The following is a 24,546-nucleotide window of genomic DNA, read 5'->3' as shown; positions in this document are numbered from 1 at the left end:
TCCTAAAGTGGGAGTATTCACATTTTAAGACACTGTGGATGTTTAAAATAATGAAGCTGTGTCCAAATTAAAAGTAGCTACTGTAATAATTCTATATTTACCTGAAACAAGAATATCATTCCTTAGAGCACAGACTGCATACTCTGATTTGGTAAATTCTGGAAGCTTAGCCAAAGACTTCCATTCTCCTGTTACAGGATCATAGCACTCAGTGTATGGAAGATTAAATCCTCCAACTCGCTCACATCCTCCAACGACAACTATCACCTCAGAATAGCCAGTGGACCTAAAATAATAATTATTAGCGTACATAAATAATATTACATTAAAATATTCTCAAGATTTTTTCTTAAAATTCTAAAAACAAACCACACACTATTATAAACAGCTAAGTTTCTTCTCTGTGCATGTGCCAAACAGTACAGGCTGGAAGTTACTTACTTTGAGAACCTTTACAGGGGAGCTAGTGACATCATTATTCCACAGAAAATTTCTGTTGGTATTTTTTACTATTGGTTTTGACCTGAAAATTGTGAAGCAGTCCAAATATCCTATCTAACCCAATCAGAACTCTGGGAATATTAAGGATGACTTTGAAATGCAGTTTTGCAGTGATTCAGATATGCATAAACACACAAGGGAAGATAATGCATTTTTTTCGAACTGTAGGAAAATGGTGCTTTTTCATCAGCTTGCTAGCTCTAAAAAATTCATAGTATAATTCAAGCACCCTTTAAAGGAATACGTATATGTACTTGTCTAGAAATTAATATTTAAAATACAAAGTCGAGTAAATTAAGGTAATCCAACTCAAGATATTGGGTAATCACTAAAAAGGCTAACAGAGTTTATAACAAAGAATGTTAAAGGAGAAAAGCAAGATGAAAAATTGTACATTAGGCATGTTCAATACTATCTAAAAAATGTATCTGGAAAGAATATACCAAAATGCTAAAGATAGTTGTCTCTGAATTGTGTGGCTCCCCCCATTTCTCTCATTACAAATTTCCAAACCAATAATGAGCCTGAGCTATTTTTAGAATGCAAAAAACAGCTTTTAACACCACTAAAAGAATTCTAATGTTTATGTTAATCACTAGCTTCTCTCATTTTTAAAATTTAAAATAGAGACAGGAATAACCAAAAGCTTATCCACGATTTTTTTGTTCTTAAGGTTCAATTGATAGTTTAGGAACTTTAAAATTATTTAGCTTTTATATTTTTCACAAATATAATCTAAATGAAAATGTTTCATATTTACATTTTATGGTTGCTACAAGTTAAGTCTCACAAAGAAAAATGTCAACAATCCTTCTTCTCTTACTTAAATATAGAGGGGGAAAAAAACTCACATCAGAACGCTGATTTGTAATTTTAGTCAGTGTGCTGTTACACAATTACAGTAGGAAAAAAACAAGCAATACTGGCGTGTCTCTTTTAACAGAGCTATTCTAGCTATATTTACTCAGAGCTATGTCAACTAACCAAATCACTTACCTATTCTATGCCAGGCATACTTTTTCCATTATAAAATCAGAAATACATATGGGAGAAAAGAATTCTCTCCATACATGCAACCAAAAGTACTTTTAAGAATCCAGGAAATTATATAACCTTTACCTAGTATTCAGTAAAACATTAACAGAAGGACCCAAATATTATCAGTAATATTTACTATTTTCCAGGTAATTCCAAAATAAAAATATTAAAAATAAAGAGAACACAGCACCAGATACTTTAGCAGTATAACTACTGATTTACCATTCTTTCCATTAAGTATCATTTCCTAAAACACATTTAAAATCTAAGACAAATCCTCAAAAAAAGGTGATATTCCTCAAAGTCTTATTTATTGGTTAATCAAAACAAACACTGCTAGTCACTGAAGTTAAATCACTTCTAACTGTCTTAATATAAAATCCAGAGTAATGATTATATATCATAGGATATTGTTTTATCCTTTCCTTACTGCACATTACTTGGTTTATACTTTCCCTTTTTTTAACTTGCTTGCCTTTTTCAAGACTTCTTAGCCCGATAAATATATGTTATCTGTTTTTGTACTTTGGAACAGAAAGAGAAAACAGCATGAAAAGCTACTTGCTAAAATATTTAGTACCAATAAATAAAGGGTAACTTCAATGTCTGCTAGAATGTGTGTCTATCTGAAAGGATTAGCAAGCTAGTAGTTTTACTTGTATTAAATATCCTATTTGCAACCAAATGGCTTTTAGCTTAATTAGCTATATCTGATGTTCTCATCAGAGACTGTTAACCCAATAAAAGCATTATTTCTTGAGCTTGGAGAAATACTTATCTCAGGCAGAGAGCTAATGGCCTTAAAGGAAATAGGTTACTCCAGCTGATAATGGCAAGTAAACAAAATGGCAGGCAAGATGATAGTACAGCATAAATAAAATTTTGGATACTCATGTAATCTATTTCTAGAGTGAATGTCATATCACTCTATTTAATTAATTCTTTTTTTTTTTTTTTTTAATAGAGACAAGGTCTTACTCTATTGCCAAGGCTAAAGTACAATGGCAAGATCGTGGCTCACTGCCACTCCAACTCCTGGCTGAAGTGAGCCTCTTGCCTCAGCCTCCCAGGTAGTTGGGACTACAGGCACATGTCACCACATCTAGTGAATTTAAATTTCTTTTTTTTTTTGGTAGAGACGGGGTCTCACAATGTTGCCCAGGCTGGTCTCAAACTCATGCGCTCAAGCCATTCTCCTGCCTTGGACTCCCACAACACGAAGATTATAGCATGAGTCACCATGCTCAGCTTCATTAATTCTTTAAAGTAAAAAATCCAGGCCAGACACGGTAGCTCATACCTGTAATCCCAGCAGTTTGGGAGGCTAAGGTGGGCGAATCATGAGGTCAAGAGATCGAGACCATCCTGGCCAACCTGGTGAAACTCCGTTTCTACTAAGAATACAGAAATTATCTGGGTGTGGTGGCAGGCACCTGTTATCCCAGCCACTCGGGAGGCTGAGGCAGAAGTGCTTGAACCCGGGAGGCGGAAGTTGTAGTGAGCCGAGGTTGTGCCACTGCACTCCAGCCTGGGTGACAGAGTAAGACTCCAAAAAAAAAAATTTCCACAGGATATTCTAAACCACATTTTAAAATGTAGTAATTATTGGATTCAATTTAAATATCTTGAAAGGTGAAATAGAGGAATTGCTGGCTGAAATAACTGACCTACTTATAATTAATACCAAATATGCTAGACATGTGGAGTGCCAAAAAAAGTGTTGAAAAGTGATCCTGGCTAATAAGAATATCTGAATATATATTTTTTAAACATATACAATAGGAAAGAAAGTATGTCCATGTAGTATGAAACTGGGAAGGAGAAGGGAGAGATATTAGTGATATAGTCTGTTCACTATTCTAAAACCCAGAAATACCTGAAAATCAAACCATCAAATCAAAATAATGAACTAAAATAGAGATACGAGATTTTAAGCCTTCAAGAGACAGAATGGTTCTCTAGTCTTTAAGATATGACAGTTACCAAACTCAGTGTACTAATTTATCTAAAAGAAACTATGTATCAAAAAAGGGGATGGTCAGCTGTAGAAGCAATAAGTAAATGAATAAAGAAATGAATCAAAGAGTAGATGATAATCACAGAGGCAAACATTTGCTGTGCCCATTCAGGTTATTATCTAAGGGAGAGACAATCTAAGCTAAGCTACCTAGAATAGTATTGGTTTCTTGGCAAGAATGTTTTGATGGCGGGTGAGACTTCCTCAAGCTATATACTAGCTGAGAGGACTTCAGTTCTAAAGGTCTGCTAATTCTGTTTGAATTCCATGCTTGCCAAATGACCTTTGAAAACTTGGGCTTCCCACGTAGTGACTTGTCCATAGTTAGAGAATATTACCGGGCAGATTGACTTAAAATAGGTAGCCTGCTTGTTAATTCCATTTCTTATTGCAAACAGATATATACAGACTAGGAGATGAGTTAATTGGTCTGTCATACTTAATGTTAAATCTGCCTCTAATAGTCTGATCTATTGTATAAAAAGAAAAAGTTCCTGAGCCTAGAAGTGCTTGTTAATTCCATTTCTTATTGCAAACAGATATATACAGACTAGGAGATGAGTAATTGGTCTGTCATTCTTAATGTTAAGTCTGCCTCTAATAGTCTGATCTATTCTTATTGTATAAAAAGAAAAAGTTCCTGAGCCTAGAGGAATCACTGGATCATGGTGAATTCACCAATATAAATGACCCCATTAGACACTTATACCAGCCACAAGCCTTAGAGCTTTTTTTTTTGAGACGGAGTCTTGCTCTGTCACCCAGGCTGGAGTGCAGTGGCACGATCTCAGCTCACTGCCAGCTCCGCCTCCTGGGTTCACGCCATTCTCCTGCCTCAGCCTCCCAAGTACCGGGGACTACAGGAGCCCACCACCACATCCGGCTAATTGCTTTTGTATTTTTAGTAGAGACAGGGTTTCACTGTGTTAGCCAGGATGGTTTCAATCTCCTAACCTCGTGATCCGCCCGCCTTGGCCTCCCAAAGTGCTGGGATTACAGGCGTGAGCCACCGCGCCTGGCCAGAGCTTTTAAATTTGGTTGAGGACACAGTATCAATTTGTGTGGTAAGGCTTTCCACCTGAAACTGCAATAGGTAGGACTGCTTCTATATGAAAATGGCTATATTGATCAAAAGACTCAAAATGCCAACTTTTCAAAACTGGCAATTATCTAAGAATTTATCATCAGAAACTAATCATAGACATGTTTAAATATGTAGCCACAAAGATGCTCATCTTACTTAATGGTAAAAAATTAAAAACAAATGTTGGGATGGGTAGGTTACAGAATACTCACGTTATGGAAAGACATTTACCACATACTAACGGGTAAAAACAGACTATGAAATAGATTACAACCCTGTAAATGAAATAATAAATTCATACAGAAAAACATGGTAGGCTAAAACAGGGGGAGGATCACTTGAGCCCAGGGGTTTGAGACCAGCCTAAGCAACATAGTGAGAGCCTGTCTCTACAAAAAATACAAAAATTAGTCAGGCATGGTGGCATGTGCCTATAGTTCCAGCTACTCAGGAGGCTGAGGTGGGAAAATCGCTTGAGCCAGGGAGGTCTAAGCTGCAATGAGCCATGATCGCACCACTGCACTCTAGCCTGGGTGACGAGGGAGACCTTGTCTCAAAAAAAAAAAAAAAAGAAAAGAAAAATGCCAAAGGTTTACAATGTTACCTTTTCGAGTTGAAAATTTGGGTAATATTTTTTGCTTCTCTCATTCTCTAAATTTTCTCCAATTAACATATTGCTTATTTCCCACCTTGCCGCAAGTTAAGAAAGAACAAAAGAACAAAAAGAACAACACCTTACTATCAATGGTTACTACTGAGTATCTGCTCAAGCTAGTACAGAACGGGATTTTCAGTCATCACATTTCTGCCACATGATTCTGCTCCCATGACCATAGGTAAATATCCAGAAAATGTTATCTGGCTATGTCAAAGATTATGTCTCCCCAAGAGAAGGACAGATTCATTCTCTCTGACTGACAGAACTTGTAATATGTCAACCCCAAACCTATGTGTGGCCATATTCTGCCAGACTAATGGGAGGGAATGATGCAGACATGCAAAGCAGAGGCAAGGGGTAGAGAGAAGGCACTGTATGGTTTCTGATAGCTTTTTAGTAGCCTATTCCAGTCTTATTTGAGGTCTTATCGAATTTTTGCTCTTAGGTCCTACAAGGCACTGATTCTTGTATCTTTTTTTGTTTTTTTTGAAACGGAGTCTCACTCTGTTGCCCAGGCTGGAGTGCAGTGGCACGATCTTGTAATCTCTGCCTCCTCCTGTCTCAGTCTCCAGAGCAGCTGGGATTATAGGAATGCACCACTATGCCCAGCTAATTTTTGTATTTTTAATAAACACAGGGTTTCACCATGTTGGCCAGGCTGGTCTCGAACTCCTGACCTCAAGTGATCCACCCCACCTCGGCCTCCCAAATTGCTGGGATTACAGGTAGGTGTGAGCCACTGCGCTGGGGCTCTTGTATCCTTTTAATAAATTTCCCTTTTATGCTTGAGCTGGTGAGTTTGTTTCTATTTACAATCAGAATTTGGATACACTAGAGTTCAATGGATTGCAGAAAAAAACCAACAACCTACAAATGGCTTTCAAACTCAGGAAAAGATGCTCAATCATTTACACTAAAAAAGTAAATGCGGCCGGGCGCGGTGGCTCAAGCCTGTAATCCCAGCACTTTGGAAGGCCGAGACGGGCGGATCACGAGGTCAGGAGTTCGAGACCATCCTGGCTAACACGGTGAAACCCCGTCTCTACTAAAAAATACAAAAAACTAGCCAGGCGAGGTGGCAGGCGCCTGTACTCCCAGCTACTCGGGAGGCTGAGACAGGAAAATGGCGTAAACCCGGGAGGCGGAGCTTGCAGTGAGCTGAGATCCGGCCACTGCACTCCAGCCCAGGCGACAGAGCAAGACTCCATCTAAAAAAAAAAAAAAAAAAAAAGTAAATGCACACTTTGGGAGACCGAGGTGGGAGGATCACTTGAGCCCAGGAGTTTGAGACCAGCATGGGCAACAGAGTAAGACCCTGTCTCTACAAAAAACAAATAATAATTAGCAGGGCATGGTGACCCACGCCTGTAGTTCCAGCTACTCGAGAGGCTGAGGCGGGAGGACTGCTGGAGTCTGGGAGACTGAGGCTGCCATGAGCTACAACTGCATCACTGTACTCCAGCTTGGACAACCAGAGCAAGAACCTGAAAAAAAAAAATAGGAGGAAGGAAGGAAATGTAAATGAAAATTATGAGATACCACTTTCACTTTGCAAAGTAGCAAAGATTTACAAAAACTAATGTAAACAAGTTATATTGGCAAAGGAGTGCAAAAATAGGCACTTTTTAATTTTTGCTGAAGTATAAATTGAAAGGCAATTTTTACAATACCTGTTAAGATTTAAAATGCAAATATCCTATGACTGAGCAAGTCTACTTCTAGTAATTCAAACTATAAATTAACAGTGTATGTACACAAAGACAATGTACAAGAATATTCACTAAGTATCGTTTGCAATGGCAAAAAAATGAATTAGAAACAACCTAAATATCCATAAAGAGATTGATTAAATAAATTATGGTATATCCATAAATAGGATACCATACAGCTCTTTCAAAAGAACAAGTCTGACATTTTCTATAATAGTATTAATAATGAGATCTATATGTGATGATACAGAACAGTTTCCAAGATACTTTTAAGTGGGAAATGCAAGGTGAGTGCTGTACCCCACTATCTGCATAAAAAGAAGTAGGGAGGCATTCACACACAACTATGCAAATAATAGTTCTGTTTTTTTTTTTGAGACAGAGTCTCGCCTGTCATCCAGGCTAGAGCGCAATGGTGCGATCTCAGCTCACTGCAACCTGAGTCCTGGGTTCAAGTGATTCTCGAGCCTCAGTCTCCCAAGTTGCTGGGATTACAGGTGTCTACTACCACGCCCAGCTAATTTTTGTATTTTTAGTAGAGACGGGGTTTCACCATGCTGGCCAGGCTGGTCTCGAACTCCTGACCTCAGGTGATCTGCCCGCCTCGGCCTCCCACAGTGCTAGGATTACAGGCGTGAGCCACCATGCCCAGCTATACAAAGAATACTTCTAAAAGAGGTTCAAAATACTAGTAATAAAGGTATCCTTTGAGAGCAGAATCAAGGGTTCTCTGAAGGGTCAAGCAGAGGGAGATTTACAATGTATACTCTTTATGTAAAAATATTTGAGTTCAAAACAACATTGAATTAACATATATATGTGTGTGTATATATATATAGACTGTAGACCACTCATCCTATAATATAGGAGAATTACTTTCTTCAGTGGGATTGGAATAGGAATTCAGAACACTAACTTTGAGCCCTGGCTCTGGTACTAACTAGCTTTGTGATCAGGAGCAAGTGAGTTAACCGTGCCTCAGTTTTATCACCTGTAAAATACAGAATGAAGGGATTTATTAAATAATTATAAAACACTATTTCTTTTTTTTTTTTTTTTTGAGGCGGAGTCTCGCTCTGTGGCCCGGACTGGAGTGCAGTGGCCGGATCTCAGCTCACTGCAAGCTCCGCCTCCCGGGTTTACGCCATTCTCCTGCCTCAGCCTCCGGAGTAGCTGGGACTACAGGCGCCAGCCACCACGCCCAGCTAATTTTTTGTATTTTTAGTAGAGATGGGGTTTCACCGTGTTAACCAGGATGGTCTCAATCTCCTGACCTCGTGATCCGCCCACCTCGGCCTCCCTAAGTGCTGGGATTACAGGCGTGAGCCACTGCGCCCAGCCACATCTAAGTATTAATGTGAACTTTTTCTACCTCAAATGTTTTCCACACTAATATTAAACTTTTGAGCTAGAAACAAGTTTCAAAATCATGTTGGGGAGTCAGGAAGAGGGCCGAAGGAAGAAAGAAGGAAAGAGAGGAAATTAAGAATGCTAAGGGCAGTTTGGCATAGTGGCTCATGCCTGTAATCCTAGCACTTTGGGAAGCCTAGGTGGGGGGATCTCTTGAACCCAGCAGTTTGGGACTACCCTGAGCAACATGGGGAAACCCCATTTCTACAGAAAATAAGCCAGAGATGGTGATGCATGCCTGTAGTCCCAGTTACTTGGGAGGCTGAGGTGGGAAAATCACCTGAGCCTAAGAAGTGGAGGCTTCAGTGAGCCGTGATGGCACCACTACACACCAGTCTGGGTGACAAGAGTGAGACCCTGTCTCAGAAAAAAATAAAATAAAATAAAGATGCTAAGGGCACGCTGAATGAAGGCAGAGGATGTAGTGCAGTTATACAGTATCATCATTTTTGAAGAATATCTATTTTTAAAATTTTAATGAATTTTTTTTTTGAAACGGAGTCTGTCTCTGTCACCAGGCTGGAGTGCAGTGGTGCGATCTTGGCTCACTGCAATCTTTGCCTCCCAGGTTCCAGCGATTCCCCTGCCTCAGCCTCCTCAGCCTCCCGAGTAGATGGGACTATAGGCACACTCCACTACGCCTACTAATTTTTTGTATTTTAGTAGAGACGGGATTTCACCATGTTGGCCAGGATGGTCTCAATCTCCTGACCTCGTGATCTGCCTTCCTCCGCCTCCCAAAGTGCTGGGATTACAGGTGTGAGCCACTGCGCCCGGCCAATACAATTTTTTTGAGTCAGGGTATTGCTCTGCCACCCAGGCTGGAATGCAATGGCCTGTTCATGGCTCATTGTTAACCTCAAACTCCTAGGCAAGTGATCCTCCTGCTTCACTCAGCCTCCCAAGTAGCTGGGACTACAGGTGCATACTACAATGCCTGGCTAACTTTTTCTTTTTTCTCTGTAGAAACAGGGTGTCATTATGTTGCCCAGGCTGGTCTTGAACTCCTGGGCTCAAGCAACCCCCATGACTTGGCCTCCCAAAGTGCTTGATTACAGGTGTGAGCCACTGCACATGGCCTACAGCCATTGTTTCTAAGATTTACTCTTGTGATTAGTCTCTACTGTTTTTTCCACACACCTAAGGGTTTACAACTGGCAGGGCAGATTATCAAAGCTTTCACGCTCTTAAATCGGCCTATATTCTCTTTCTGGGAAACTACTACCACACTGTTTTTAATATAATGCATTTTCGGGTTTTCTCTGTCATTTAAGAGACATGTGGGTATACAGGGAGAACTTCTATTATGGGTTGAGCTCTGGACAATACTTGGCACAGAATAGATACTAAAGGAACACTGGCTGATAAAGAGAGTATAACCTAACTGTACATTGCAGGGATTAGACTGCCACCACCCTAAACCAGAGTTAATCTCTGCATCACTAATGGTGGGACACCCAGATATGCTGTGTGACTCCTAATATGATGCAATATAATATACACATTACATAGGATTAATTCTAGCCATAATATTTAGCCATAAATATTTAACTTATATTCACCTAACTGAAGCTCATAGAACCAACTTCCAGTTTCCAGGAAACATAGCTAAATGATGCCATAAGGAAGCAATGAGACTGATCCAAAAGGTAGAATATTTTTCTGGACTACTTCCCCATTGACAAGTCAGAATCATGAAAAAAGAAACTGTTTTGAAGTAAAAGAGATTTCACAGAAATAACCTGATGTAGTGAGTAATCCCAGCTCGGATCCAGGTTTATTAAAGAACAGTTTGGAAGACTGGGGGAGTCTGAATACAGGTTGTCTATTAGATAATATGAATTATTATTATTAACTTTAAATGTGCTAATGTTATTTTGCCTATTATTTTAAAAAGATGCATAGTCAAGTAAAAAATATATGAAAATTTAAAAAGAAATATATACATACAATAAAAAATAAATAAGATATATAAAATTTGAAAAAGAAATATGAATGAATGAATGAAAGAGAAAAGTCTGGGCTGGTTTGGTAGTCAACAGCATGCATGGTAATTAAAACCATGAAAATAGATGAGATAAGGTCACCTAGGCAAGTACATAAGGGAAGACAAAGAGATGTGAATCAGGCAGGTAATATTTCAGGCTAGATGTAGGAGTAAGAACCATTAAATTGAAAAAGAGCAACTGGAGACATAGGAGGACCATGAGGAGAATGGCATTCCAGAAGCCAATGGAGATATTTCAAGATGGATAAGGCAATTAATAATGTCAGATTCGAAAGAGCTGAAGCTGGATAAAGACTGAAGAAAGGCTAGCAAATAACAAATAGAAGGTCAGTGATGACCTGATTGAGAGGAGTTTCAGTAGAGTGACTGGAGCAGAAGTCAGAGGAATGAACTGCTGTTGAAGAAGTGGATTCATCACTCCTCTTTCAAAGAAGTTTGGAGTTTCTCAGAAAGATGAGAACCTGTACAAATAATACACATTGTTCAGATAATGAAATTCCTAGTGATTAATGCTAACATGTTGTGGGAATCAGGAGACCAGAGAGATCACTGGGTGAAACAGGAGCATTTTATTTAGGTGGCCACCAACTCAGCAGATGAACATCCAAAGTCCAGCTGGAGCTATAACAACATTATCTGCAAAGCCAGGCAAAGGCCACCCAAAAATGGGTTCCAAAAGCAAGTACAATAAAAACAAGTTCTTTTCAGTGTCCCCCTAAAATTCTCTCCCCATCCCATCATTCTTTGTTCTCTCTCATAACTAGTTTTGTAACTATTTTCGCAAGTTTGCAAAGGTTTTATAAGTTCCTGTTTTTCTCTCTGTAACATGGCAAAGTCACAAAACATGCCTAAATTGCAAAAATCTGTCACAGTATAATTAACTGCCTTTCTTTTGCTTCTGCAAGCCTGGTTTCCCTGACCTGCAAATTTCGCACCACTGGCTAGCCACCCCACTTCAGTAGCACAAATAAAAGTCAAGCCCTGTCTTTGTTCATTGCTCAGACTTTAGATGTTCATCTGCTAAGCTGGTGGCCACCTATATAAAATCCTCCTGTTTCACCCAGTGGTCTCTGCAGTCTCCTAATTCCCACAGCAAACATGCAGTAACAGGTAAGTGAAAGATAAACGTAAGGGACAGAAGGTGATAACCGAGTTATAAAATAAAGGATTCCTCATGTAATGCCCACATAAAATAAATATCTACTATCATATTTTTAAGAGTCTGCAAATTCAATAGAACTACAGTTTGGTTTTTATACTTGTCTCTTAAAGAAAGGTGATACTGCAATTTATAAATAGATGTTTCACTGTGGAAATAGATTTGTTCCCTTAAAAATTGGATATAAAATACATTTTTGGAAATCAAATAATTAAGTAAATTAGGAAAAGTATTTCTTCAAAGGAGTGATGGGACCGTTAGGCTGCAATCTGATTGCATTCAAATTATGTCTTTATAAATATTAGTAATAAAGGTCTTATTTTGATTTTACAACATATAACCCTTGGTTCCTACTCTAATCCTATGGGATACGTAGCCTGAGTATTATTAGCCCCATCTGACCTCAGACCATTCTGTCTGCTACAGGGGTATTTGTCTTGGAAAAAGGAGTGATTTTCCCTTTAGAGGGATACTCTGTGTTCACACAAGTTCTCAAAGAGCTAATAGTCACATAGCTCTGAACTGTTTAGTTTTCTTTATTAATACATTATTCAAACTCGTATAAATTTTAAAAACAAGCTATGTCACAATATGCTGAACTGTAACATTCCAAAACAATGATAGTCAAAATTTAAGATCAAAATGTGGTTTATGAGCTATGCTATAGTAAATTTACAGACAAAATGGAGACGGCTTAATAATAAACCAATACTTAATAAAAATACTAGTTTCACAACAATGTAAATATACTTAACATTACTGAAATGTAGAATTAAAAATGATTAAGACAGTAAAGTTTGTTATATGTTTTTTACCACAATTAAAAAAAAAAACCAACACCAATATTAGCTTTGTTAGAAAAATATTAAAAGGATTAAATGGATAGTTCTCACAACAGGCATTTCTTGCTTATTTACAATAAATATTCTTTCCACTATTAAGGCATGGAGATTATTTTTCTATCGTTTTGAATTAAAATCTATAGGTATTTTATAGAAATAACATTGGAAGAAGATACAAATATGCTACAATATTTAACTGCATTCTACCCCCTAAGCATGCATTTTCCAAATTCTCTATAATGATGATATAATATTCACATTCAGAAAAAAGATTTTTTAAAATTGAGATTGATATTAAATGTAATAACTGTGGCAATTAAATAAGATTTTAGGCCTGGATTTTACATCTCAGAATTCACTCAATGTATACCAGCTTATTTACTTCACCTCTGTATTTCATGCTTCTGTGTTAGGACAAAGGCCAGTCTGTGGATGTGCAAACATTTTTTTTTTCTTTTTTTTGAGACAGAGTCTTATTCTGTTGCTCAGGCTGGAGAGCAGTAAGAGCATGATTCACAGCATCCTCAAACTCCTGGGCTCAAGCAATCCTCCACCTCAATCTTCTGAGTAACTGGGACTACAGGGCTGTGCCACCATGCCTGGCTAATTATTTTTAGTAGCGATGAGGTCTCTCTATGTTGCCCAGGCTGGTCTCGGAACTCCTGAGCTCAAGCGCTTCTCCACCTTGGCCTCCCAAAGTACTGGGATTATAGGCATGAGCTCCTGTGCCCAGGAGTAAATTTTTTTTTTTTTAATAAGTAGAGGCAGTCCAAGAGAGCCTACTAAAGTCTTAGCTACCCTGTATCCAAAGACTCTTTGGAAAGAAAAGTGGAATGGTTTGGGGCCCTACAAAGGTTACAAGAAATTAGCAGAAATATGTTGAGATACGCACAGTTGCAAAGACCCCTTGCTACACCACTTGTTCTGTGCTCAGAACAACAATAAAAAAAAATGCTACTGTTGAATCTAGAATTCACTAGGAGAGACATTCTAGTGACTTGTACAATCCAAAATAAATCTAAAATTATATACAGCCACAGGTAAACAATGCATATAAATGACGACACTGAGATTGCATTCAGGAGGTTTAAAGACATATTAAAGACTTTTGTTAACTATATTCGAAAACAGTCTTCTCACCTGCGTGGCCTAGTCCTTGGGGACATCATTTCATTCCCAAGTATGTGGTACCGCCGTGCTTCATGCAACAACTGATAACACTCAGGAGAATTCTGGATCAATTGGTCCACTTCAACTGTTTGAACAAAGTAGTTGGGATGCAACAGAGGGAGTCTCACATGTGTCAGGAGCTCATGTAACAGTGGTCTTCTCAGATCAACGGCACGATAGACCCAACGCATGACGGCTTCAAAAACCATCTCCTCTTTACCAATAACAAGTTCATCGCTACAAATATAATCAATAAGTTCATCTTTGTCAAGCTCAAGAAATTCTTCATGCTGGGATACATCCTCAAAAGTCTGTAATGCAAAATTTTTGCATTTTGTGAAGAGTGTTTTGAGTGAATGGGTATCAGCAAAGCGCTGGATTCCTAAGCAATTACACGGATCAAGTTGCTCCTCCAAGAACTTGGCACATGCATCACGGAGAACACTAATCTGAAACAGGCTTGATGTCTCAAAGAGATATTGTACATTCTCTGTAGTGATCTTCACCTTTCCAGTATAAACATACTGCAAAAAACATTCCATAGCTTCAGCTAAAATACCATTGATCTCAACCAACATTTCTCGGCTTTCCCTGTGGTCATTACAAAACATAGCTCTGAAGTAGCTGCTACAGGCTGAGAGCACAGCTCTATGGCAAGGAAATTCTTTTCCTTCCACACAAATGATAACATCTGTGAATAAGCGGCTATCTCGAAATTCATTAAATATCTGGAGTATGTTTTCAGCATGGGATGATCCTGAAGAGAAGTCAAAAAACTCATGACCTGTCAGAGATTTGGGGTCCATTTCAAAAACTTTACGCTTAGTTGCTGGGGAATCACGCACCCCAAGATCCTCTCTGTTTAGTCTGCGTCCCAATATTAGTACCATTGTTACATCAGTTGACTATATAATTGTTGAGAAATGACTGTTAGGGATCTTCTTTATGTGGCTAAAAGTAAAAAAAGGAAAACATTTCAATATGCAAAAAATTCAGTATTCAAATTACATAATTTCATTTTAATATAAACACTACAACAAAATCACATAATTAATATATTTCATATAGGGTACACAGCACTATCTCATGTTAATAAAAACTGATAAACAAACATTTGCATTTGGACAATTAGAACATTAGGGGTAATTTGCAATAATACTCCTTAAGCTCCCCTTTTCTAGCTGAAAGGATACTATGTACTTCATGAGTTACTAATCTTCCGTTTCCTCCCCATTTACAGAGCTGAGTTTCATACTATCGACTGTAGAGTTAAGTCAGAATGGTGTAAGACAGAATTTGACTACAGTTAGAATTCTAACATAGTTATCTTTCTTTTTAAAAATCTTTTTTATTTTGAGACAGGGTCTCACTCTGTCACCAAGTTTGGAGTAAAGTGACACGATCATAGCTCACTGTAACCTCAAACTCCTAGGCTCAAGCGATCTTCCTGCCTCAACCTTCTGAGTAGCTGTGACTATGTGTGCGTACCACCATGCCTCGCTAATTTTTTTACTTTTTGTAAAGATGGGATCTTGAACTCCTGGCCACAAACGATCATCTCACCTCAGCCTCTCAAAGCACTGGGATGACAGGCATGAGCCACAACGCCTGGTGAAATAATTATTATCTTAACATAGAATTCCTAGAGAGGAATTTAGCTATATCTATCAATAGCCTTTAAAAATATGTATATTGTTTGACCATCAAGTCCTTTTTTTTTTTTAAAGTACTCTCTCCTAAGGAAATAATCAGAATTATGTGGAAAGATTTATCTACACAGATGTCCAATGCTGTATTGATAGAAAATACTCAAAATAACCTAAATGCCCTGTAAGAAGGGATTGGTTAAACCACAGTACATCTTCTGGCTAGAACAAAGTCTATGCAGCCATTAAAAATTATATAGACTAACGACACGGGGAAGTAGTAACCACACAGTAAGTGAAAAAGTAGATCACAAAACATGCCAACAGAAAAAATAATGTATCTGTGAATCTAGGGATAGGATGTACATATGCCAAAATGTTTTATTTATCTTCTCTATTTTCCACCAAAATGTCTATTATAAAATGTAATATTCATATAAAAAATTTTCATGCATGTTATCTAAGTCTTGTTCCCTTTCACTAATAAGAAACATCCCAAAAACCCCTCAGAAATGACTATCAGTAAGTAACTGATGGATTGAGGCACTTGGCTATAGCCATCAATTCTCTCTCTCTCTGTCTTTTTTTTGGAAACAGGGTCTCATTCTGTCACCTAGGCTGGAATGCAATGGCACGATCTTGACTCATTGCAATCTCCACCTCCTGGGTTCAAGCGATTCTCCTGCCTCAGCCTCCCGAGTAGCTGGGACTACAGGCACGTATCCACCACACCTGGCTAATTTTTGTATTTTTGGTAGAGAAGCGGTTTCGCCATGTTGCTCAGGCTGGTCTTGAACTCCTGGCCTCAAGGGATCTGCCCACCTTAGCCTCCCAAAGTGCTGGGATTATAGGCATGAGCCACGGTGCCCAGCTGAATTCTCTTTAATATTAATTTTAAGGAGATTCTTCTACTCTCTTTCCACATCTTCAGAAGTTGATACATGATTCAAAGTATATTAGTAATTGGTTTAAGACCAAAGAGTATCTCATCTATTGCCATACTCTCAGAATTTCATATATGTCCCTTGTAACGTTCCCAACCTCTTGAAATATTTCAAGTCAGACATTCAGGTCTAAGTATGGCAGCAAAAAGAAGGCAGCTAAAGGATGTCACAGATAATATAATCTAAAAAATGAGATGCCATCCTACATTCCCAAGCCACAAATAAAACTGAGACTTGAAAGTTAACAATATTAAGGCTGCATTTTGAGTACCCCGTCATATATTAAATTGTACCCCACTTTTTAAGTGACATAAAGGGAAATAAAATATGCAATATCAAAATCAAGAAGCAACTCATTCTCTTATATATGGTATTCTCTTCTTTTTCATGTTCTTATTTATCTCCATCCTCTCTTCTCACTGTAATGCCCCAGATATCCTACTTCCAATATTCACTAGATACTTGGAATTTTCATGAATTATCTCACTGAATTTACTTAATATTGCAGCTTTTACCATCATCATCAACAAATATTTATGATATGCCCACTATTGTCAAGATACTGTACTAGGCCTAGGGTTTACAGAGATGTAAGATATTGCTATTGGAGTTTTTTGTTTTTGTTTGCGACAGGGTCTCCTCGTGTTGCCCAGGCTGGAGTACAGTGCCATGACCTCGGCTCACTGCAACCTCCACCTTCCGGGTTCAAGCGATTCTCGTGCCTCAGCCTCCCGAGTAACTGGGATTACAGGCACATGCCACCACGCCTGGCTAATTTTTGTATTTTTTTTAGTAGGGACAGGTTTTGCCATGTTGGCTAGGCTGGCCTCGAACTCCTGAGCTCAAGCAATTCTCCCGCCTTGGGCTCCGAAAGTGCTGGGATTACAGGCGTGAGCCACTGTGCTCAGCCTGTTTTGTTTTGTTTTGTTTTGAGACGGAGTCTCGCTCTGTTGCCAGGCTGGAGTGCAGTGCTGCCATCTTGGCTCACTGCTACCTCCACCTCCCAGGCTCAAGCGATTCCCCTGCTTCAGCCTCCCAAGCAGCTGGGACTACAGGCGCTTGCCAGCACGCCTGGACAATTGTTTGTATATTTAGTAGAGATGGGGTTTCACCATGTTGACCAGGATGGTCTCAATCTCCTGACCTCGTGATCCACCCACCTCAGCCTCCCAAAGTGCTGGGATTACAGGCGTGATCCTTTTTATTTTTAATTTTTTAACTTTTTTGAGATGGAGTCTCGCTCTGTCCCCAGGCTGGAGTGCAGTGGCACAATCTCAGCTCACTGCAACTTCCACCTCCCAGGTTCAAGCGATTCTCCTGCCTTAGCCTCCTTAGTAACTGGGTCTACAAGCATGCACCACCACGCCCAGCTAATTTTTGTATTCTTAGAGATGGGGTTTCACCATGTTGGGCAGGATGGTCTCGATATGACCTGGTGATCCACCTGCCTTGGCCTCCCAAAGTGCTAGGATTACAGGCATAAGCCACTGCGCCAGGCTTTTTTTTTTTTTTTTTTTTTTTTAATAGAGTTGCAACAAAACATACTCAAACAAGATAAATAATAACATAAAGTAGCACAGACAATATGTCCCATCGGTACAGACAGCCTAGTTCCTCCTTAAACTTCTATGACATTTAAAAAACATCTCTTCCTATTAATTAGCACTTCAACTTCCTGAAGTCTAGGTGATAGGATTTTCTCTGGGCAGATATATGCCAGGTTATTCTGACCATTTGGGGAAAAATACTTGGCTATAACAACATCTGAAGGACACCTAAATGATTGCATGTTACACAGGATCTTTTCTGTTTCTCTGTCTCTCCCCCAATTGTGCAGATAAAGTCAGAAAAAATCCAAGCAATTTTATCAGTCAAATGGAATAAAGACTAAAATGAAATAAATACTATTCTCATTTGAAATCACTAGGGTGGAGAGTCAGAGGCAGTATGTTGATATCTTTTTGTTTGTTTGTTTCAGATGCAGTCTTGTTCTGTCGCCCAGGCTGGAGTACAGTGGCATAATCTTGGCTCACTGCAAGCTCCACCTCCCAGGTTCAAGAGATTTTCCTGCCTCAGCCTCCTGATTAGATGGGACTACAGGCACATGCCACCATGCCCAGCTGATTTTTGTATTTTTGGAAGAGAGGGGTTTCACTATGTTGGCCAGGCTGGTCTTGAACTCCTGACTTCAAGTGATCCACCTGCCTTGGCCTCCCAAAGTGCTGGGATTACAGGCGTGAGCCACCACACCTGGCCACCCTCATTTCTAAGTTTAAAAAAATAAAAATAAAAAATAAATTTCAAATGTACAAATATACATGCATTTTCCAAATACATAACAAAGCTTTGTGATGTAATATAATATTTACGGCAATGGAAGTTCATGGAGAAGGCCTATTTAAATGAACACATATAAAAGTAAAGATAAACACAAGACAATGCTTACTAATGGCTGGTTTTGGAGTAAATGTCAACAAAGTAACTCCCACAAATTTAGTTAGTAAAATTAGTTTCTCTTAAATTTGAGGAAATATCTTCCTCTACATGTATGTTATGGTCCAAACAAGCTAGATTTTTAACTTCAATCCAATTATGTTTTGCAGATTTTAGGTAACAGACCTGCCTGAGAACAAATAAAAGCTCTATTTAATTAATTTTAATACCTAAATGAATAAAAATGTATACTCATTAAAATATTAAAAAAAATTTTAAGATATTTTATTAGTTTTAAAATTTATTATCACTAACTAAAAAAAGGGGATTTCTTACCATCTCTTTTAAGATTTTTCTGATTACTGAGAGTTCATGTTTGCCTCATTACAGGTCATCCAACTTGGGTTATAGTTGTCCATATAATTGTGTGCATGTCTGGATGCATGTGCACACACACAGCTTAACATTTAAAACTCCATTTATAATGCACAGAATGACTTCCAGATTCCAGGCTCTCACACATGAGCAGTAGCATATCTATCAAACATGCTTTTAATTTGAAGTTATCTCAATAACTGTTTTATAAACAGAAATGTATCCCCCCACTACAGTGCCTGAATGTCAATTTTTTGTTGTTGAAACTTCAAAAAGTTCAATGTATGTAATATCACAAGTAATTCAAAAAGGGAACATTTCAACTATGATAAACTGTGATGACATGGAATATAACTCATATTTTAATCTTAATGCCTTATTAATCTAGACTCAAATTATGGTTGAATTAGCTACAAGTCAGGTACCCAAATCAAGAACCTATTATTCATTCCAGCTTATCTAGTTTAACTTCTTACTGCATTTCAGGATCAAAAAATTCACACAAGCGATTGTGACTTTGACTAGAGATACAATTATTGGTATTAACAACAATGGAAATTGTGAGCTTCTTCCTGCATACATTTTCATTTTCTCAATGTTTAAATGAAAATTTGTTCAGAATACAAAACAAAATAGCACACTGTAGGAACTAAGAATTTCCCTTTGGCTAGAATGGACAAGTAGGAAAACATATATAAAAGTATACTTTGTTTTCTATATCCAATGATCTTACTCTAATTTTATTAGATAAATTTGGGAATAGTGTGTTAAGTATTAATATAAAATTGATTAAAATTTGTATCAATTAAGGATCTGTCTTTTTATGCTATTTTCTGCCCCTTATTTTCATAGTTGGCTCCTTGATTTGTTCACTGACAAAAGAGGTCTTCCTCTCCACTACTTTTACCCAATAAAAAATGGAAAATCCTGGATTAGAACACCTATAAAATCACCTTGTATTACAAAGTCTTCAACAGCAATGAGATATTTGTTTACTGCTCTGTATGTAAAAGAGACTATCTCATAGATCTTTGCAAACAGCTTCAGCCTGCTGCCTCCTGACTTTCGGGCATCTTGACTTCCTCTGGACTTTCTGAGAACTCTCCCATGACTGGTCTCCATAATGACACCAAATGTAAACACTTCCTATGTATAAATGATTTGCACGAGGGCATCTTAGGAGTGTGAGATGCATTCAGAATGTATCTTTTGGGCTTCCAGATGTAATTCGCTAGTTTTTGCCTTCCCATTTTATACAATAAAGTAATACAAAGATTAGCTGGGCGTGGTGGTGGGCGCCTGTAGTCCCAACTACTCAAGAGGCTGAGGTAGGAGAATCGCTTGAACCCGGGAGGCAGAGGTTGCAGTGAGCTGAGATCGCACCACTGCACTCCAACGTGGAAACGGTGAGACTCCATCTCAAAAAAAACAGAACAAAAGGAAAGAAAAATGTTATTGTATCTCAAAGTACGGTGTCTAATATAGGTTCAGGATTGATCAAAATAAACTCATAATGTATAATCAAGCAAACAAAACATAAGATTACAGATTGAACCATTATAGCATTTTTGCAAGTATCACAGCAGAATTATTCCCATCAAGAAAAAGTAAACAACTAAGTAGGCATCTCTAAACAAAATTAGTAGGAAAAGCTTCTTTCCAAAGAAACACAATGACTGAAAGTTGTATCTACATAAGTTAATGGATATAAGTTGATCAGACAGGAATGAGGCTCTCAGGAAAGCACAGAAGAGTGGGTAAATATTTAGTAACAGAAATGATTGTCACACTGCCGTTTTTTGTGATCTTAAGGATAGAGTTGTGCCTTGTTACTCTGATTGGCTTAAGTGATCTCTGGTTAAAGAAAGGAAAATGGTTTAAATTCTCTAATAACAACGTTTAGATAGTTTATACATACTATAAATATACCTTTTTAGCATTTGGTTATCAAAGCCCCAGTCAAAATATGTGTGTTGTTTTAATTTCCACACCTAAAATAAAGGAAGAATAACAACATATAAATCAGATAGTTGTCAGTTCATGTACAGCTGTCATTATTTACTAATATGTTGAACAAAGTTTTTGGTAAATTCTAGTTTCTGACTGTTCATTTTTGTATAAAAATAATTAGTGAATAACATCTCCTTAAAGCAAATTAATAATTTAATGCTATTTTACATAACTAGTTTCCTTATTTATCAACTTCCTTGACAGTTTTTTTGTTTGTTTGTTTGTTTTTTGAGACTGAGTTTCACTTTTATTTCGCAGGCTGGAGTGCAATGGCACGATCTTGGCTCACCACAACCTCCGCTTCCCAGGTTCAAGCGATTCTCCTGCCTCAACCTCCCAAGTAGCTGGGATTACAGGCATGTGCCACCATGCCCAGCTAATTTTATATTTTTAGCAGAGACAGGGTTTCTCCATGTTGGTCAGGCTGGTCTCGAACTCCTGACCTCAGGTGATCCACCTGCCTCATCCTCTCAAAGTGCTGGGATTACAGGCATGCGCCACCGCGCCCGGCACTTGACAGTTTTATCCTGGAGTGTTACCCTGCAGTAAAATTTCTTGAGTGAAAAATGAGTAAAAGAAAATTCATGTCAATAGCAAGCTAATGGTAGCACTGAAAAAACATGTACTCTGTGATAATTCTGCATTGGATATTTGAAGAGTGTCTGGAAATTGATGTTTCATCCAAGTTTGGGGCCATTAAGTAATTCTAAGAGTTAGCAAATAATTATTTTTTAATCTTTTAATATATAAATGTATATTTCCTCTGCCTTGAATCTTATAGAAACTTAATCCCCATATCCCATAGAAACCAACTAATTCAGCACAATTCCTTTTATTTATTTATTTATTTGGTGGAAAGGGAGAAGAGGAATGCTTAAGAGAAAATACCAGAACCTTCAGCTGTGTACAGAATAGCAATAGTATTTAAACACAAGTGGTTCTGGTTTCTGGCCCAGATATCTCTAAATAGAACTTGTAAATTCTTAACAAGTTTAGACAAATTCAAAAGTTCATTCCAAAACCAAATATAAATGACCTTTTTTTAAAAACGTATACACACAAACACATACGTATACCAGACTGTGTTACGATCATGAAGTGAATGCTATCCTGTGTTTCCTTACTTTCAGAAGTGAGCCTGACTTGTATGTACCCTTGGTAAAAAAATATTGCAACTAGGGCAAATTTGGGAATTGTTACTCCCAGCTAAGTAAATCTTCCTTCCCAATGGACAATAAGATCCTGAATCAATGTAGGGATTCAGGTCAATTCAGGAAACATTTACAAAGAACCTAGTCTATATCTGTCACTGGGTGGCAAATACTGGATTCAGATCCAATTTTGGACTCTGTGGGGTTGGCTAAGAGTAGAGCCAAACAAGAACTCCAAGACTGGTACTAAAATAGATTCAAATTCTTAGCAGGTGCAGACTGGAATATAGCCTTTCATAACCGATCTGGTCTAGAATTATACCTTATGGGGTAGAAAGCATAAGGCAATTCACGTGGGCATTTTCTATGGATTTTTAGGTAATACCAACCTAATCGGTAAGGGTAAGGGATGGAAGAGAGAGGGTACAAAGTCTGAAAGAGATATGTAATATCAGAATCAATCTACAGCGTGAGTTTACTGAAACAAGCTTATGTTTCCTTTAGCATGCAGAAATTCTATACAAAGAGGTTACTAACAGCCTTAAAGATAGTATGGATTAATGAGGGGCTTCTAAAAACTAATACCAGAAAATGAAGGAACCAACAACATCCTGACTAGCGTAGCCCCTAAAACTTATAGTAGTGAACTGCTGCATGCTATATTCTACGCTACTCCATTTTCTCAAAGTTAACCTTGAAAGAACACCACAGGAGATGACAAGAAAGTTTAACCAAGAGGTTTATCTTGAAAGATATATAGTAACTCAAAAGAAGGAAAGCCAGAAAATAATTGTAATATAGTAAATCTTTTTTTTTTTTTTTTTGAGACGGTCTCACTCTGTTGCCAGGCTGGAGTGCAGTGGCGTGATCTTGGCTCACTGCAACCTTTGCCTCCTGGGTTCAAGTGATTCTCCTGCCTCAGCCTCCCGTGTAGCTGGGACTACCGATGTGTGCCACCACGTGTTCTCAGTAGAGACAGGGTTTCACCATGTTGGCCAGGATGGCCTCAATCTCTTGACCTCGTGATCCACCTGCCTCGACCTCCCAAAGTGCTGGGATTACAGGCGTGAGCCACCATACCCGACCAGTACATCTTTTATTTTAAAAATAACCAGAAAATTATATATAATAAGGTACTATACAAAACCAAGCAAATTTTTATACATATCAGATATTTTTACCCTATAGTCTCAAAAGCTAATTTATTTGATTTTTTTAATATCATAATTTAAAAAAATTATTTTGCACTATCAAAATTTCAGTTTAAAGAATTACTCTGCAGCAGTGGTTCCTGAACCATGTTTTACAAATGTAATGTTTAAAGCCCAGCCTTCAAGCTATTTTCAACATTTACAGTTTCTTAATGGAACCACCATGACCATATTTACCCACCATGAGATAACAGAAACTGGCTGGGTGAGGTGGCTCACGCCTGCAGTCCCAGCACTTTGAGAGGCTGATGCAGGCGGATCACGAGGTCAAGGGTTCAAGACCAGCCTGGCCAACATAGTGAAACCCCATCTCTACTAAAAATACAAAAAAATTAGCCGGGCCTGGTGGCGGGCACCTGTAATCCCAGCTACTCGGGAGGCTGAGGCAGGAGAAAAGCTTGAACCCAGAAGGCGGAGCTTGCAGTGAGCCGAGATGGCACCACTGCACTCCAGCCTGGGCAACAGAGTGAGACTCTGTCTCAAAAAAAAAAAAAAAGAAAAGAAAGAAAAAGTAACAGAAACCAACTCAAACCTTGAGTTTCTTTGGATAGAATGATAGCAAGTAGGGATTATCCCATGTTTATTAGAACCTCAAATGGGCAATACACTGTATGACTTTGCTTGATGAGAAACAAAAGAGATAGCTGTTGATGACAAATTTAGGAAAGCTTAAACAATGTGTCAGACTAAGCAATATGGTTTTTTAACTAAAAAAGAATACTACTGTCTCTTAAATCACAGGAAAAAAAACCCCGAATTTCTCCAGTGTTTCTCTCCCTCAACTTAAAACTTCTGGCTACTGATATTCTCCAACCCTAAAGCATTGGTGGGTTGCTACTCATGCATCTGACTAGCCTTCATGTGTAAATTTAATGTTTGGTTTTATCTTGCTAACGTTTAAGTATTTAATGCATTGTTTTATTCTATAATCAAAATACCTATAGATATATGATATAGTTATGTTTTCTGATAGCAAAATGGTTTCGGTTTTTTATTTATTTTTGAGATGGAGTCTCACTCTGTCACCCAGGCTGGAGTGCAGTGGCACAATCTTGGCTCACTGTAACCCCCACCTCCCGGGTTCAAGTGATTCTCCTGCCTCAGCCTCCCAAGTAGCTAGGATTACAGGAGCGTGCTACCACACCAGGATAATATTTTCTGTGTTTTCTTTTTTTTTTTT

General features: G+C 38.2%; 1 protein-coding gene across 2 annotated transcripts in view; it reads right to left on the bottom strand.

Annotated features, from left to right (window-relative positions):
* The window catches only part of KLHL24 (kelch-like family member 24), a 51,149-nt gene that overhangs the window by 22,300 nt on the left and 4,303 nt on the right, over nt 1-24,546 (bottom strand). For both annotated transcript variants that reach the window (XM_011945803.1, XM_011945804.1), the window contains 3 exons: nt 20,924-20,985; nt 13,567-14,547; nt 102-286 (listed from right to left, as the gene is read on the bottom strand). In XM_011945803.1, coding sequence (XP_011801193.1) covers nt 102-286; nt 13,567-14,486 — 1,105 coding nt within the window. In that variant the 5' untranslated portion in view covers nt 14,487-14,547; nt 20,924-20,985. The remainder of the gene's footprint in view (nt 1-101; nt 287-13,566; nt 14,548-20,923; nt 20,986-24,546) is intronic.

The sequence above is a fragment of the Colobus angolensis genome, unplaced genomic scaffold (genome assembly GCF_000951035.1).
Source record: "Colobus angolensis palliatus isolate OR3802 unplaced genomic scaffold, Cang.pa_1.0 Scaffold245, whole genome shotgun sequence".
Taxonomy (NCBI): Eukaryota; Metazoa; Chordata; class Mammalia; order Primates; family Cercopithecidae; genus Colobus; species Colobus angolensis.
Note: the sequence above shows the minus strand (reverse complement) of the source record. Positions and strands in the feature narration are given on the sequence as shown.